This window comes from Cebus imitator, unplaced genomic scaffold (genome assembly GCF_001604975.1).
Source record: "Cebus imitator isolate Cc_AM_T3 unplaced genomic scaffold, Cebus_imitator-1.0 Scaffold14, whole genome shotgun sequence".
NCBI lineage: Eukaryota > Metazoa > Chordata > Mammalia > Primates > Cebidae > Cebus > Cebus imitator.
In genome coordinates, this window is record NW_016107329.1 from 11,984,430 (window position 1) to 11,999,081 (window position 14,652).

The 14,652-nt window shown below is 38.5% G+C and overlaps 1 protein-coding gene across 8 annotated transcripts in view; it reads right to left on the minus strand.

Annotated features, from left to right (window-relative positions):
- The window catches only part of EDA (ectodysplasin A), a 435,794-nt gene that overhangs the window by 196,533 nt on the left and 224,609 nt on the right, over positions 1–14,652 (minus strand). For 2 of the 8 annotated variants that reach the window (XM_037729332.1, XM_037729319.1), the window contains one exon: positions 3,930–4,190. The exons of 5 other annotated variants lie outside the window; for them this stretch is intronic. In XM_037729332.1, the coding sequence (XP_037585260.1) occupies positions 4,179–4,190 (12 nt within the window). In that variant the 3' untranslated portion in view covers positions 3,930–4,178. Of the gene's footprint in view, positions 1–3,851; positions 4,191–14,652 lie in introns of those variants that run through there. One more of the 8 variants, XR_005196056.1, reaches the window with a different exon arrangement.

Genomic DNA, 14,652 nt, shown 5'->3' on the forward strand with positions numbered 1-14,652 from the left:
TTGAGTCTATTGCTGAGGCTTTCCAGTGCATTTTGCATTTCTCTAAGTATGTCCTTTATTTCCAGAAGTTGATTGTTTTTTATTTATGCTATTTCACTGAAGAAATTTTCTTTCCTATCCTGTATCATGTTTTTGATTTCTTTTCTTTTCTTTTTTTTGAGATGGAGTCTCGCTCTGTCACCCAGGCTGGAGTGCAGTGGCGATACTGACTTACTGCAACCTCCACCTCCAGGTTCAACTGATTCTCATACCTCAGCCTCCTGAGTAGCTGGGATTACAGGTGTGCACTACCATGCCCAGCTAATTTTTGTAATTTTAGTAGAGACAGGATTTTACTATGTTGGCAAGGCTGATCTCAAACTCCTGACCTCAAGTAATCCACCTGCCTCAGTCTCCTAAAGTGCTGTTATTACAGGCATGAGACACCACTCCTGGCCATGGTTTTTATTTCTTTAAGTTGGACTTCACCTTTTTCTGGTGCTTCCTTGATTAGCTTAATAATTGACCTTCTGAATTCTTTTTCTGGCAATTCAGAGACTTCATCTTGGTTTGGATCCATTTCTGGTGAGCTGGTATGATCTTTTGGGGATGTTAAAGAACCTTGTTTTGTCATGTTACCAGAATTGTTTTTCTGCTTCCTTCTCATTTGGATAGACTATGTCAGAGGGAGGATCTGGGATTCAAGGGCTTTTGTTCAGATTCTTTTGTCCCACAGGGTGCTCCCTTGATGTGTTCTCCCTGTCCCCTAGGAATGGGGCTTCCACAGAGCCAAACTGTAGTGGCCGTTTTTTCTCTTCTGGGTCCAGCCACCCAGTGGAGCTACTGAGCTCTAGGCTGGTACTGAGGAGTGTCTGCAAAGAGTCCTTTGATGTGATCCATCTTCAGGACTTGTAGCTGTGGGTACCAGCACTTGCTCCAGTAGAGTTAGCAGGGGAGTGAATCAGACTCTGTGAGGGTCCTTGGTTGTGTCAGAATAGCACAATTTTAATATTTAAAATTTAAAAGGCAATATTTACTGTATATAAAGTATACTTCTATAAAACAAACTTTTAAAAGAAAAGAATAACAACACTGAGAGAGAGAGAAGATCAATTAAGTTAGCTCTACCCCAGCACTTACTTCCAATATATCTAAAAACAAATGAATATATTCTTTAAAATAATGAAGTACAAAGAAGCCAGGTTAATGCACTAGTGGCTTAGGAAGTCAAGTAAAATGTCAATATAATTCTACATATGAAAAGCTGCCAGTTTTTGCATGTGTATAGGATTGTTTCAAATTTTAGTGCAATAGTGGTTCCACTATTGGTGGAACCAATAGTGGTTCCATTTTAACCATCTCAAAATACAAAATGGTGCAATATTTAAGCTAGTACACAATTATCCCCTCTCTCACTTTGCACAGAATATATGTATACATATACACACCACACACACACACGCATATATGTGTGTATGTACATACATATATGCCGACACACATACATACACCTGTGGATGCACATACATACACATATACATATTTATATGTGTGTATATGTGTAAATACATACATACATATATATATATATATATATATATATATATATATAGTTTTCTTCATTGTCTATTTTCTTCAAGTTCCTCTTTTCTGTTTGGCTATTGTTTACCCTATCTTTAATGTTTGAGGCTTCCTCAGCTATGGAGTAACGCTTGCCTACATTTTTTATGTTAAAAAATGAATCAATAAAAAACTGAAAGTTGTGTGTACATGATTGGAGCTTGTCAATGGGTAGACCATATGGTAGGGTCATTGAAAGCAAGGTGATTATCTGTTTAGGGGAGTCTCAAATATCAGTATCTGGAGGTCTTTTCTCTGGCCATTTAATTTCTTAAGAATTCTCTATTTCCTTACTGTGCGGGAGAGGTAAGAGAGAGGATAAAGGCACACAATTCACTGGATACCAATTTGAGGGCAGGACAGTATCCCCCGGTTTACCATCTATTAATATTACCATAGAGATATTCATCTAATTTTTTTTCAGAAAATAAAGATCCATTCTCTTTCCTAGTGGTGGTGCTGTTGTGGTGTGTTAAAGTGAGGGGATCTGAGAGTCCAACTATTTCCTATACGAAATTTTAACCAAGGCTATTGTTTTTAGCCCTGCATATCTCCCTGGCTTCTTGTAGGATTTAGGGCTTAAAAGTTACAAATCTCTCAGGGGTTATACAGGGCCAATTGGCTCCTTCTAGTAAGTACCCCATTATGCAGGCATTTATGTTGTAGCTACTCTACTTTACTCAATTGCCACTCAGTGGTTGTTTTAAAATATGTTTTGGCCAGGCACAGTGGCTCATACCTGTAATCACAGGACTTTGAGAGGCCGAGGAGAGGGGTTCGCTCAGACCAGGAGTTTGAGACCAGCCTGGGCAACATGGAGGGATCCTGATTCTACAAAAAATAAAATGAAATAGCTGGGTATGGTGGCACATGACTGTAGCCCTAGCTAATAGGGAGGCTGAAGGAGTAGGATCACTTGAACCCAGGAGGTTGAGACTGCAGTAAGCTATGATCATGCCATTGCACTCCACATGGGTGACGGAGTGAGACTCTGTCTCAAGAAAATATGTATGTTCACAACTTTTAAAAAATATTTTTTCCTTCAATAAGTGAAACCTAATTTCCCTCTTGAATGTGAGCTGGACTTAATGTCTTGATTCTAATGAATGGAATAAAGCAGAAATGATGGTATACAACTTTGGAGGCTACATCACAAGAGGTCCTGTGGTTTTATCATTTGTCTTTTGCATCACTTGCTCTGGAGGAAGCCAGGTAATATGTCATAAGGGTACTTAAGCAACATGTGGAGAGGCCCATGTGGTGGAGAACTGAGGACTCCTGAAAATAGCCATGTGAAAACCACTTTGGAAGCACAGTCTGTAGCCCCAGTCAAGTCTTCAGATGACTGTAGTCTTCCTGACAGCAACCTCATGAAAAAGTTTGAGCCACAAGTAAATTATGCCCGGATTCTTAGCTCTCAGAAACCAAGTGAAATAAGTGCTTGTTATTTTAAGCCACTAAGATTTTGAGTAATTTGTCATGCAGCAGTAGATAACTAATACTTTCTGTCATCTATCTTCTATTTGTTCTCTTCAATATATATTAAACTGTCTCATGAATAGATATTTCTTCTCCTGTTCTCTTTTTCCTCATGGATTCTTATCATTTTTATCTCCAATATTTCATAAACTCCAACTAAATGACAGAAACATGTGGTTAATTTACCACGTTTAAGTAGAAATCTACCTTATTCTTTTTGCCTTAAGTTCTATTTTGTCTGATAGTAATATTGTATCCCAGTTTTTTGTTAGTATTTGTCTTTTATTCTTTGGTTTTTAATCTTCCTGTGTTCTTATGCTTTAGCTGAGTGTCTTATAGAGAGCATATGCCTAAATTTATTTTGTGAGTGTGACAACTTTTATCTTCTAATGAGAGAATTTAGTCCATTTACATCTACTGTGATTATATACATATCATTTTGCACTTTGTATTTGTCCCACTTTTTCTACATTTCTTTTTATACTCCTTTTATCCCCACTGTTATGGATTGAGGATTCTCTTATCTCCTATTACTTTGAAAGCTGTCTACTCTATTTCTACTATTTTATTGCTCACCCTAGAATTTATAGCATGTATATTTAAGTGTTAAGGTTAGTATATTAATGAACAATCTTTTCCTGAACTTGGATCATCTCCTGCTGATTTGTATCATGTTATTGTCTGGTATTTTCATTCTATATAGTTTTTCTTTAAATTAGAAATTAGACATTATTATCGTATCATACAGTCAATGTTTGTTTAGATTTACCCACATGTTTAAACAATCTTTGCTTGTTCTTCTGTCTTACATCTCTCAAAATTTCCTTCTGGGATCATTTTCTTCTTCTGTGAAGTACATATTTTAGAAGTTTCCTTGGTGAGGATTTATAAGTCATAATCTCAGTTTTTTGCCTAAACACATCTTTATTTTACTCAGTGGTTTCAGTGAATTTAAATGTTCATTTAATGGTTATTATTGAAGATGGCCAACTAGGTGAAGCCAGGTGAAACAGCTCCCACTGAGGGACTGAGACAACTGGTGTGTTTTTAACAGATCTTCAGAGGGAAGGTGTTGAGAGTGGACAGAGGGAAGACACAACTCATTGGTGTCCCTGAAAGAGATAGGGAGAATAGAACAACTTGGAAAACATATTTCAGGATATCATCCATGAGAATTTCCCCAACCTAGCTAGAGAGGCCAACATTCAAATAAAGTAAATTCAGAAAACCTCAGGAAGATACTATATAAGAAGATCCACCCTAAGACATATGGCCATCAGATTCTCCAAGCTCGAAATGAAAGAAAAAATGTTAAATGCAGCTAGAGAGAAAGTCAGGTCACCTAACAAAGGGAAGCCCATTATCAGATTACCAGTGAACATCTCAGAAACCCTACAAGCCAGAAGAGATTGGGAGCCAATATTCAACATTGTTAAAGAAAAGAAATTCCAATCCATAATTTCATATCTAGCCAAACTAAGCTTCATAAGCAAAGAAGAAATAAGATCCTTTTTAGACAAGCAAATGTTGAGGGAATTTGTTACCACCAGACCTGCCTTATAAGAGCTCCCAAAGGGAGCACTAAATATGGAAAGGGAAGACCATTACCAGTCACTACAAAACCCCACTGAAGTACACAGACCGGTGACATTATGAAGCAACCACATAATCAAGTCTGAAAAATAACCAGCTAATATCATGATGATAGAATCAAATCTAGACATATCAATACTAAATGTAAATGGGCTAAATAACCCAATTAAAAGACACAGAGTGGCAAGCTCAATAAAGATCCAAGACCCATTGGTATGCTGTCTTCAAGCGATCCATCTCACATGTAATGACATACATAGGCTCAAAATAAAGGGATGGAGAAAAATTTACCAAGCAAAGAGAAAACAGAAAAAAGCAGTGGTTGCAATCCCGATTTCTGACAAAACAGACTTCAAACCAGTAAAGATTAAAAAAAAAAGGCAAGGAAGGGCATTATATAATATTAAAAAGTTCTATTGATCAAGAAGATCTAACTATCCAAAATATATATGCATCCAACACAGGAGCACTCATATTCATAAAGCAAGTTCCTGGAGACCTTCAAAGAGGCTTAGACTCCCACAGAATCATAGTGAGAGATTTTAACACCTCATTGACAATATTAGACAGATCTTTGAGACAAAATTAACAAAGATATTCAAGACATGAACTCAGCAATGGATCAAATAAACCTGATATCCACAGAACTCTCCACCCAAAACAACAGAATATATATTCTTCTCATCACCACATGGCACATACTCTAAAACTGATTGCATTAATTATAAGCAAAGCACTCCTCAGCAAATGCAAAAAAACTGAAATCATAACAAAAAATACCTTGGACCACACTGCAAACAAGTTAGAAATCAAGACTAAGGCTCAAGACCATACAATTACATGGAAATTGAATAACCTGCTCCTGAATGACTGGGTAAATAATGAAATTAAGGCAAAAATCAAGAAGTTCTTTGAAATTAGTGAGAACAATGACACAACATACCAGAATCTCTGGGACACAGATAAGGCACTGTTAAGAGGAAAATTTATAGCACTAAATGTCCACATCAAAAAGTTAGAAAGATCTCAAGTTAACCTAACATCACAACTAAAAGAACTAGAGTATCAAAAGCAAACAGGAGGCAGTGCCAAGATGGCCGAGAGGAGGCAACACCAGAAAGCAGCTCCCAGCAAATGAGATGGAGAGGGCTAGAGGACTTCACTATTCTAAGTGAGGTGCCGGATTCATTTCAAGGGGACTGGGAGGACTCTGAAAATAGCCCAGGGAAGGAGCCAAAGCAGGGCGAGAGCCGTCCAGGGAGAATGAACCAAGCAGGGCAGGGCGTGTCCCCACCTGGAACATGCAGCTGGCTCGGAGGGTCAGGGGACTTCACCCCCTTGGTGCTCTGATTTGGATCCTGTGCTTACCTCATTCCTCATGCAACCCACGGTCCACGAGAGCTCTGCCAGACTGAGAGGTGCCATGGGTTCTCAATGCAAATCTGAGCGAGGGCTCCCACCCGTTGCCATAAGTTGTTGGCCAGACCTGGGCGGAAGTTTGGGCTAACACCAGTGGGATGGAACAACCTGTCCCACAGAAAGAGGCAGAGTTGAAAGCAGGGAAACAGTTCATAAGGCCTGACAGGCCCCACCCCACACAAAACTCAAACTGAAGCCCATGTGCCGGAGAGCTTGGCAGTGAATACGCCAGTTTGACCCCAACCAGGAAGATCAAGCTCAGAGAAGGAGAGACATCATTGGGAAGGCATGGCTAATTTCAATTGCAAACAAACCCCAGGGGAAGACCACCCAACCAGCAACCTGACTGAATCTGAGGCAGACCAGCAGTGCCTCTACAGGCCAGAAAAGATATAGCTCCAACTGCAACAGAAAGGATATCCATTCAGAGATTTCTCCTGAAATCACCAACTTCAAAGATCAAAGGGAGATAAATCCACGAAGATGGGAAAAACCAATGCAAAAAGGATGAAATCTTCAAAGACCAGAATACCTCTTCCCCTCCCAGGGATCACAACTCCTCACCATCAAGGGAATAGACCAAGACAGAAAAAGAGTTTGATGAATTGACAGAAGCAGGCTTTATAAGGTGGATAATAACAAACTTCTGCAAGTTAAAAGACCATGTTATAACCCAATGCAAAGAAACTAAGATCCTTGAAAAAAGGTTAGACGAAATGCTAACTAGAATAACCAGCTTAGAGAAGAACATAAATGACTTGATGGAGCTGAAAAACACAGCACAAGAACTTCACGAAGCATACACAAGTTTCAATAGCCAAATTGACCAAGTAAAAAAAAAGAATATCAGAGATAGAAGATCAAATCAATGAAATAAAATGAGAAGGCAAGATTAGAGAAAAAAGAGTGAAAAGAAATGAACAAAGCCTCCAAGAACTATGGGATTATGTGAAAAGACCTAATCTATGCTTGATCAGCATACCTGAATGTGACAGGGAGAATTAATCCAAGCTGGAAAACACTCTTCAGGATACTATCCAAGAGAACGTCCCCAACCTAACAAGGCAGGCCAACATTAAAATATAGGAAATACAGAGAACACCACAAAAATATTTCTCAAGAAGAGCCACCCCAAGGCACATAATCATCAGATTCACCAGGGTTAAAATGAAAAAAATAATCCTAAGGGCAGTCAGAGAAAGGTCGAGTCACAGACAAAGGAAAGACCATCAGACTCACAGTGGATCTCTCAGCAGAAACTCTATAAGCTAGAAGGGAGTGGGGGCCAATATTCAACATCCTTAAAGAAAAGAACTTTCAACCCCAAATTTTTTTTTCTTTTTCTTTTTTTTTTTTATTCTACTCTTAGGTCATGAATAAATGAGTCAATCCAGAATTTCATATCTGGCCAAATTAAGCTTCATAAGTAAAGGAGAAATAAAATCCTTTTTAGACAAGCAATTGCTGAGAGATTTTGTCACTACAAGACCTACCTTACAAGAACTCCTGAAGGAAGTACTAAACATGGAAAGAACAACCAGTACCAGCCACTGCAAAAATGTACCAAATGGTAAAGAAAAATGACACAATCAAGAAACCATGTCAACTAACAGGCAAAACAATCAGCCAGTAACAAAATGGCAGGATCAAATTCAAACATGACAATATTAATGTTGAATGTAAATGGCCTCAACACCCCACTCAAAAGACACAGACTGGCAAACTGGATAAAGAGTCAAGACCCAACGGTTCTTGTGTCTGTGTCTTTTTATCCAGTTTGCCAGTCTGCTCTTTATTCAGGAGACCCATCTCATGTACAAAGACTCACATAGACTCAAAATAAAGGGACGGAAGATCTACTGAACAAATGGACAGCAAAAAAAGGCAGGGGTAGCAATCCTAGTCTCTGATAAAACAGACTTTAAACCAACAAAGATCAAAAGAGACAAAGAAGGGAATTACGTAACGGTAAAATGATCAATGCAACAAGAAGAGCTAACTATCCTAAATATATATGCACCCAATGCAGGAGCACCCAGATACATAAAGCAAGTTCTTAATGACCTACTAAGAGACTTAGACTTCCGCACAATACTAGTGGGAGACTTTAACACTCCACTGACAATATTGGACAGATCAACAAGACAGAAAGTCAATAAGGATATCCAGGACTTGAATGCAGATCTGGACCAAGTGGACCTAATAGACATTTACAAAACACTCCACACCAAAACCACAGAATATATATTCTTCTCAGCACCACATCACACTTACTCTAAAATTGACCACATAATTGGAAGTAAACCACTCCTCAGCAAATGCAAAAGAGCAGAAATCAAAACAAACAGTCTCTCAGACTACAGCACAATCAAATTAGAGCTCAGTATTAAGAAAAGCACCCAAAATTGCACAATCACATGGAAACTGAACAACTTGCTCCTGAATGATGAATGGTAAACAATGAAATGAAGGCAGGAATAAAAATGTTCTTTGAAACCAATGAGAATGAAGACACAACATACCAGGATCTATAGGACACATTTAAAGCAGGGTCTAGAGGGAAATTTACAGCAATAAATGCCCACATGAGAAACAAGGAAAGATCTAAAATCGACACCCTGTCATCAAAATTGAAAGAGCTAGAGGAGCAAGNAGATCAGAGCAGAACTGAAGGAGCTAGAGACACAAAAAACCCTTCAAAAAAATCAATAAATCCAGGAGCTGGTTTTTTGAAAAGATCAACAAAATAAACAAACCACTCTATAGACTAATAAAAAAGAAAACAGAGAAGAATTGAATAGGTGCAATAAAAATGATAAAGGGGAGATCACCACCAATTCCATGGAAAAACAAATTACCATCAGAGATTACTACAAACAGCTCTATGCACATAAATCAGTAAATCTGGAAGAAATGGATAAATTCCTGGACTCTTACACATTCCCAAGACTAAGCCAGGAAGAAGTTGAAACCCTGAATAGAGCAATAACAAGGTCTGAAGTTGAGACATCAATTAATAGCCTACCAACCAAAAAAGTCCAGGTCCAGATGGGTTCACAGCCAAATTCTACCAGACGTACAAAGAGGAGCTGGTACTGTTCCTGTTCAAACTATTCCAAACAATACAAAAAGAGGGAATCCTCCATAACTCTTTCTATGAGACCAATATCATCCTGATACCAAAACCTGGCAGAGACACAACTAAAAAAGAAAACTACAGGCCAATATCTATGATGAATATTGATGCAAAAATCTTCAAAAAAAAAAAAATACCAGCAAAGCGAATCCAACAGCACATCAAAAAGCTTATCCACCACGATCAAGTAGGCTTCATCTCAGGGATGCAAGGCTGATTCAACATATGCAAATCTATAAGCAGAATCCACCACATAAACAGAGCCAAAGAAAAAATCCCATGATTATCTCAATAGATGCAGAGAAGGCCTTCGACAAAATTCAACAGCACTTTATGCTAAAAACTCTCAATAAGCTAGGTATTGATGGAATGTATCTCAAAATAATAACAGCTATTTATGAGAAACCCACAGCCAATGTCATACTAAATGGACAAAAACTAGAAGCATTCAGTTTAAAAACTGGCACTAAACAAGGACGTCCTCCCTCACCACTCCTATTCAATATAGTATTGGAAGTTCTAGCCAGAGTAATTAGGCAAGAAAAAGAAATAAAGGTCATTCAACTAGGAAAAGAAAAAGTCAAATTGTCCCTATTTGCAGATGACATGATGGTATATTTAGAAGACCTCATCATCTCAGCCTCAAGCCTCCTTAAGCTGACAAGCAACTTCAGCAAAGTTTCAGGATACAAAATCAATGTGCAGAAATGACAAGCATTCCTATACAACAACAGACAAAGAGCGAAATCATGAGCGAACTCCCATTTACAATTGCTATAAAGAGTATAAAATACCTAGGAATACAACTAACAAAGGATGTAAAAGATCTCTTCAAGGAGAACTATAAATCACTGCTCAAGGAAATAGGAGAGGACACAAACAGATGGAAAAACATTCCATGCTCATGGTTTGGAAGAATCAATATTGTGAAAATGGCCATAATGCCTGAAGTAATTTATAGATTCAATCCTATCCCCATCAATCTACCATTGACCATCTTCACAGAATTGGAAAAAAATACTTTAAACTTCATATGGAACCAAAAGAGAGCCCACATAGTCAAGACAATCCTAAGCAAAAAGAACAAAGCTGGAGGCATCATGCTACCTGACTTCAAACTATATTACAAGGCAACAGTAATCAAAACAGCATGGTACTGGTACCAAAACAGAAATATAGACCAAAGGAACAGAACAGAAGCCTCAGAAACAACATGACACATCTACAACCATCTGATCTTTGAAAAACCGGACAAAAACAAGCAATGGGGAAAGGATTCTCTGTTTAATAAATGGTGTTGGGAAAACTGGCTAGCCATATGCAGGAAGCTAAAACTGGATCCCTTCCTTATACCTTATACAAAAATTAACTCCTGATGGATTAAAGATTTAAACATAAGACCTAACACCATAGAAACCCCACAAGAAAACCTAGGCAACACCATCAAGGATATAGGCATAGGCAAGGACTCCATGACTAAAACACCAAAAGAATTGGCAACAAAAGCCAAAATAGACAAATGGGATCTAATTAGACTCCAGAGCTTCTGCACAGCAAAAGAAACAATCATTAGAGTGAACCAGCAACGAACAGAATGGGAAAAAATTTTTTACAATCGACCCATCTGACAAAGGGCTAACATCCAGAATCTACAAAGAACTAAAGCAGTTTTACCAGAAACAAACAAACAAACAAACCCATTCAAAAGTGGGCAAAGGACATGAACAGATATTTTCAAAAGAAGACATATATGCAGCCAACAACGACGTGAAAAAATGCTTATTGTCATTGGTTATTAGAGAAATGCAAATCAAAACCACATTGAGATACCATCTCACTCTGGTTAGAATAGCAATCATTAAAAAATCTGGAGACAACAGATGATGGAGAGGATGTGGAGAAATAGGAACGTTTTTACACTGTTGTGGGTGTGTAAATTAGTTCAACCATTATGGAAGACAGTGTGGCGATTCCTTAACAACCTAGAAATAGAAATTTCATTTGACCCAGCAATCCCATTACTGGGTATATATCCAAAGGATTATAAATCGCCCTATTATAAAGACACATGCACACGTATGTTCGTTGTGGCACTGTGTACAATAGCAAAGACCTGGTACCAACCCAAATGCCCATCGATGATACACTGGACAAAGAAAATGTGGCACATATACACCATGGAATACTACGCAGCCATTAAAAACGACGAGTTCATGTCCTTTGTAGACACATGGATAAATCTAGAAACAATCCTTTTCAGCAAACTGACACAAGAACAGAAAACCCAATATTACATGTTTTCACTCATAGGTGGGTGATAAACAGTGAGAACACTTGGGCACAGGGAAGAGTACAACAGTCACTGGGCTAGGTGGGGGGGTGGAGGGGAGAGGAGAGGAGGGACAGCGTGGGGGCAGGGAGGATGGGAAGGGATAACACTGGGAGAAATGCCTGATGTAGGTGACGGGTGGGGGGGTGGTGCAGGGGGATGGAGACCGCAAACCAGCATGGCATGTATGTACCTATGCAAAAATCCTGCAGGATGCTTGATGTGCACATGTACACCAGAGCCCAAAATACAATAAAAAAGAATAAATTAAAAAAAGAGCAAACGAACCCCAAAGCTTGCATAAGACAAGAAATAAACAAAATCAGAGGTAAACTGAAGGGGATAGAGACATGAGATTTAAAAGATCAATGAATCTAGGAGTTGTTTTTTTGAAAAAAATTAATAGACCACTAGCTAAACCAATAAAGAATAAATGAGAAAAGATTCAAATAAACACAAACAGAAATGACAAAGGGGATAATACCATTGAACCCACAGAAATGCAAACAACCATCAGAGAATATTATAAACACCTCTGTGCAAATAAACTAGAAAATCTAGAAAAAACGATCAAATTCTTGGACACACACACCTTCCCAAGATTGAACCAGGAAGAAATTGAATTCCTGAACAGACCAGCTCTGTAACTGAGGCAGTAATAAATAGCCTACCAACTAAAAAAGGCCCAGGCCAGAGAGACTCACAGCTGATTCCTACCAGATGTACAAAGAAGAGCTGGTACTTTGCCTACTGAAACTATTCCAAAAAAATGAGGAGGAGGGATTCCTTTCTAACTCATTTTACAAGGCTAGCATTATCTGAATACCAAAACCTGGCAGAGATAACATTAAAAAGAAAAATAAAAAAAAATTAAAAAAAGGGAAAACTTTAGGCTAATATCCTTGACAAACATCAATGCAGAATTCCTTTATACAATATCAGCAAACAAAATCCAGCAGCACATCCAAAAGCTTTTCCACCATGATCAAATAGACTTTATCCCTGGGATGCAAGGTTGGTTCATCAGACACAAATCAATGAATGTTTCATCACATAAACAGAACTAAGGACAAAACCTACATGATTATCACAATAGATGCAGAAAAGGTTTTCAATAAAATTTAACACCCTTCATGTTAAAAAAAAAACTCAATAAACTAGGTATTGAAGAAACATACCTAAACATAATAAGAACCATCTATAACAAACCCACAGCCAATATAATACTGAATGGGCAAAAGCTGGAAGCATCCCCTTGAAAACAGTTGCAACACAAGGATGCCATCTCTTGACTCCTATTCATCATAGTATTGGAAGTCCTGGCCAGAGCAATCAGGCAAGAGAACAAAATAAAGCGCATTCAAATTGGTAAAGAGGGAGTCAAACTATCCCTGTTTGCAGATGACATAATGCAGTATTTAGAAAACCCCATAGTCTCAGCCCAAAAGCTTTTAAAGCTGATATACAATTTTGGCAAAGTCCCAGGATACAAAATCAATGTACAAAAATCAGTAGCATTCCTTTACACCAACAACAGGCAAGCTGAGAGCCAAATCAGGAATGCAATCTCATTCACAATTGCTACAAAAGAATAAAATACCTAGGAATACAGCTAACCAAGGAGATGAAAGATCTCTACAAGGAGAACTACCAAGCACTGCTGAAAGAAATTATAGGCCACAAACAAATGGAAACACATCCAATGCTCATGGATAGATAGAATCAATATTGTGAAAATGACCATACTGCCACAAGTGATCTACAAATTCAATGCAATTCTCCTAACAATATCTTCATTGTTTTTCACAAAAGTAGGAAAAACAAACCTAAAATTCATATGGAACCATAAAACAGCCCACATAGCTAAAGCAAGACTAAATAAAAAGAACAAATCTGGAGGCCTCACATTACCTGACTTCAAACTATAAGGCTATAGTCACCAAAACAGCATGGTGCTGGTATAAAAATAGGCATATAAATTAATGGAACAGAATAGAGAACCCAGAAATGAAGCCAAATACAGACAACTGATCTTTGAAAAAGCAAACAAAAACCATAAAGTAGGGAAAGGATACACTATTGAACAAATGGTTCTGGGATAACTGGCAAGCCACATACTGGAAAATGTAATTGGATCCTCATCTCTCACCTTATACAAAATATCAACTCAAGATGAATCAAGGACTTAAATCTAAGACCTGAAACTATAAAAATTCTAGAAGATAACATCAGAAAAACCCATCTACACATTGGCTTAGGCAAAGACTGCATGACTAAAAACCCAAAAGCGAATGCAACAAAAACAAAGTTAAATAAGTGGGACTTAATTAAAGAGCTTTTGCATGGCAAAAGGAACAGTCAGCAGAGTAAACAAACAACCCACAGAGTGGGAGAAAATCTTCACAAACTGTGCATTGGACAAAGGACTGATATCCAGAATTTACAAGGAACTAAAAAAATTCAGCCCCCCAACAAACCAAAGAATCCCATCAAAAAATAGGCTAATGATATGAACAGTCATATCTTCAAAAGAAGATATACCAATGGCCAAGAAACATATGAAAAATGATTAACATCACAAGTTATCAGGGAAATGCAAATCAAAACCACAAGGTGATACTGCCTGACTCCTGCAAGAATGGCCACAATTAAAAAATCAAAAATTGGGGGAACGATCCAAGATGGCCATTTAGGAACAGCTCAGGATTGCAGCTCCCAGTGAAAGCGCAGAGGGTGAGTGGACACCGCATTTTTATTGCCCACAGACTAGGCAATTCCCAGGCAGAGGAGCACCATGGGTCGCCAGCGCAGCTGTTTCTACCAGCGCAGCTGTGCCGGCCGGTGCTGCTGCTTTGCCCCGCACGGCTGCTTTGTCGGTGCCCTGGAGCAGTGGTTCTCCATACAAAATACACCGGTACGGGTGCCCTTTTGGCTGGCGATTGGAGCCACGGGAAGTTGCCCATTGGTCTGATTAAAAAGGGGGCTGAGCAGGGAACCAGGACAGTAGATTCCAGGGCAAAAAAAAGTGCCACAAATCTCAGTGCCGCTGTTTAAGCCAGCGCAGTGAGTGGCCGAACGGGAAAAAACACAGTCCCTG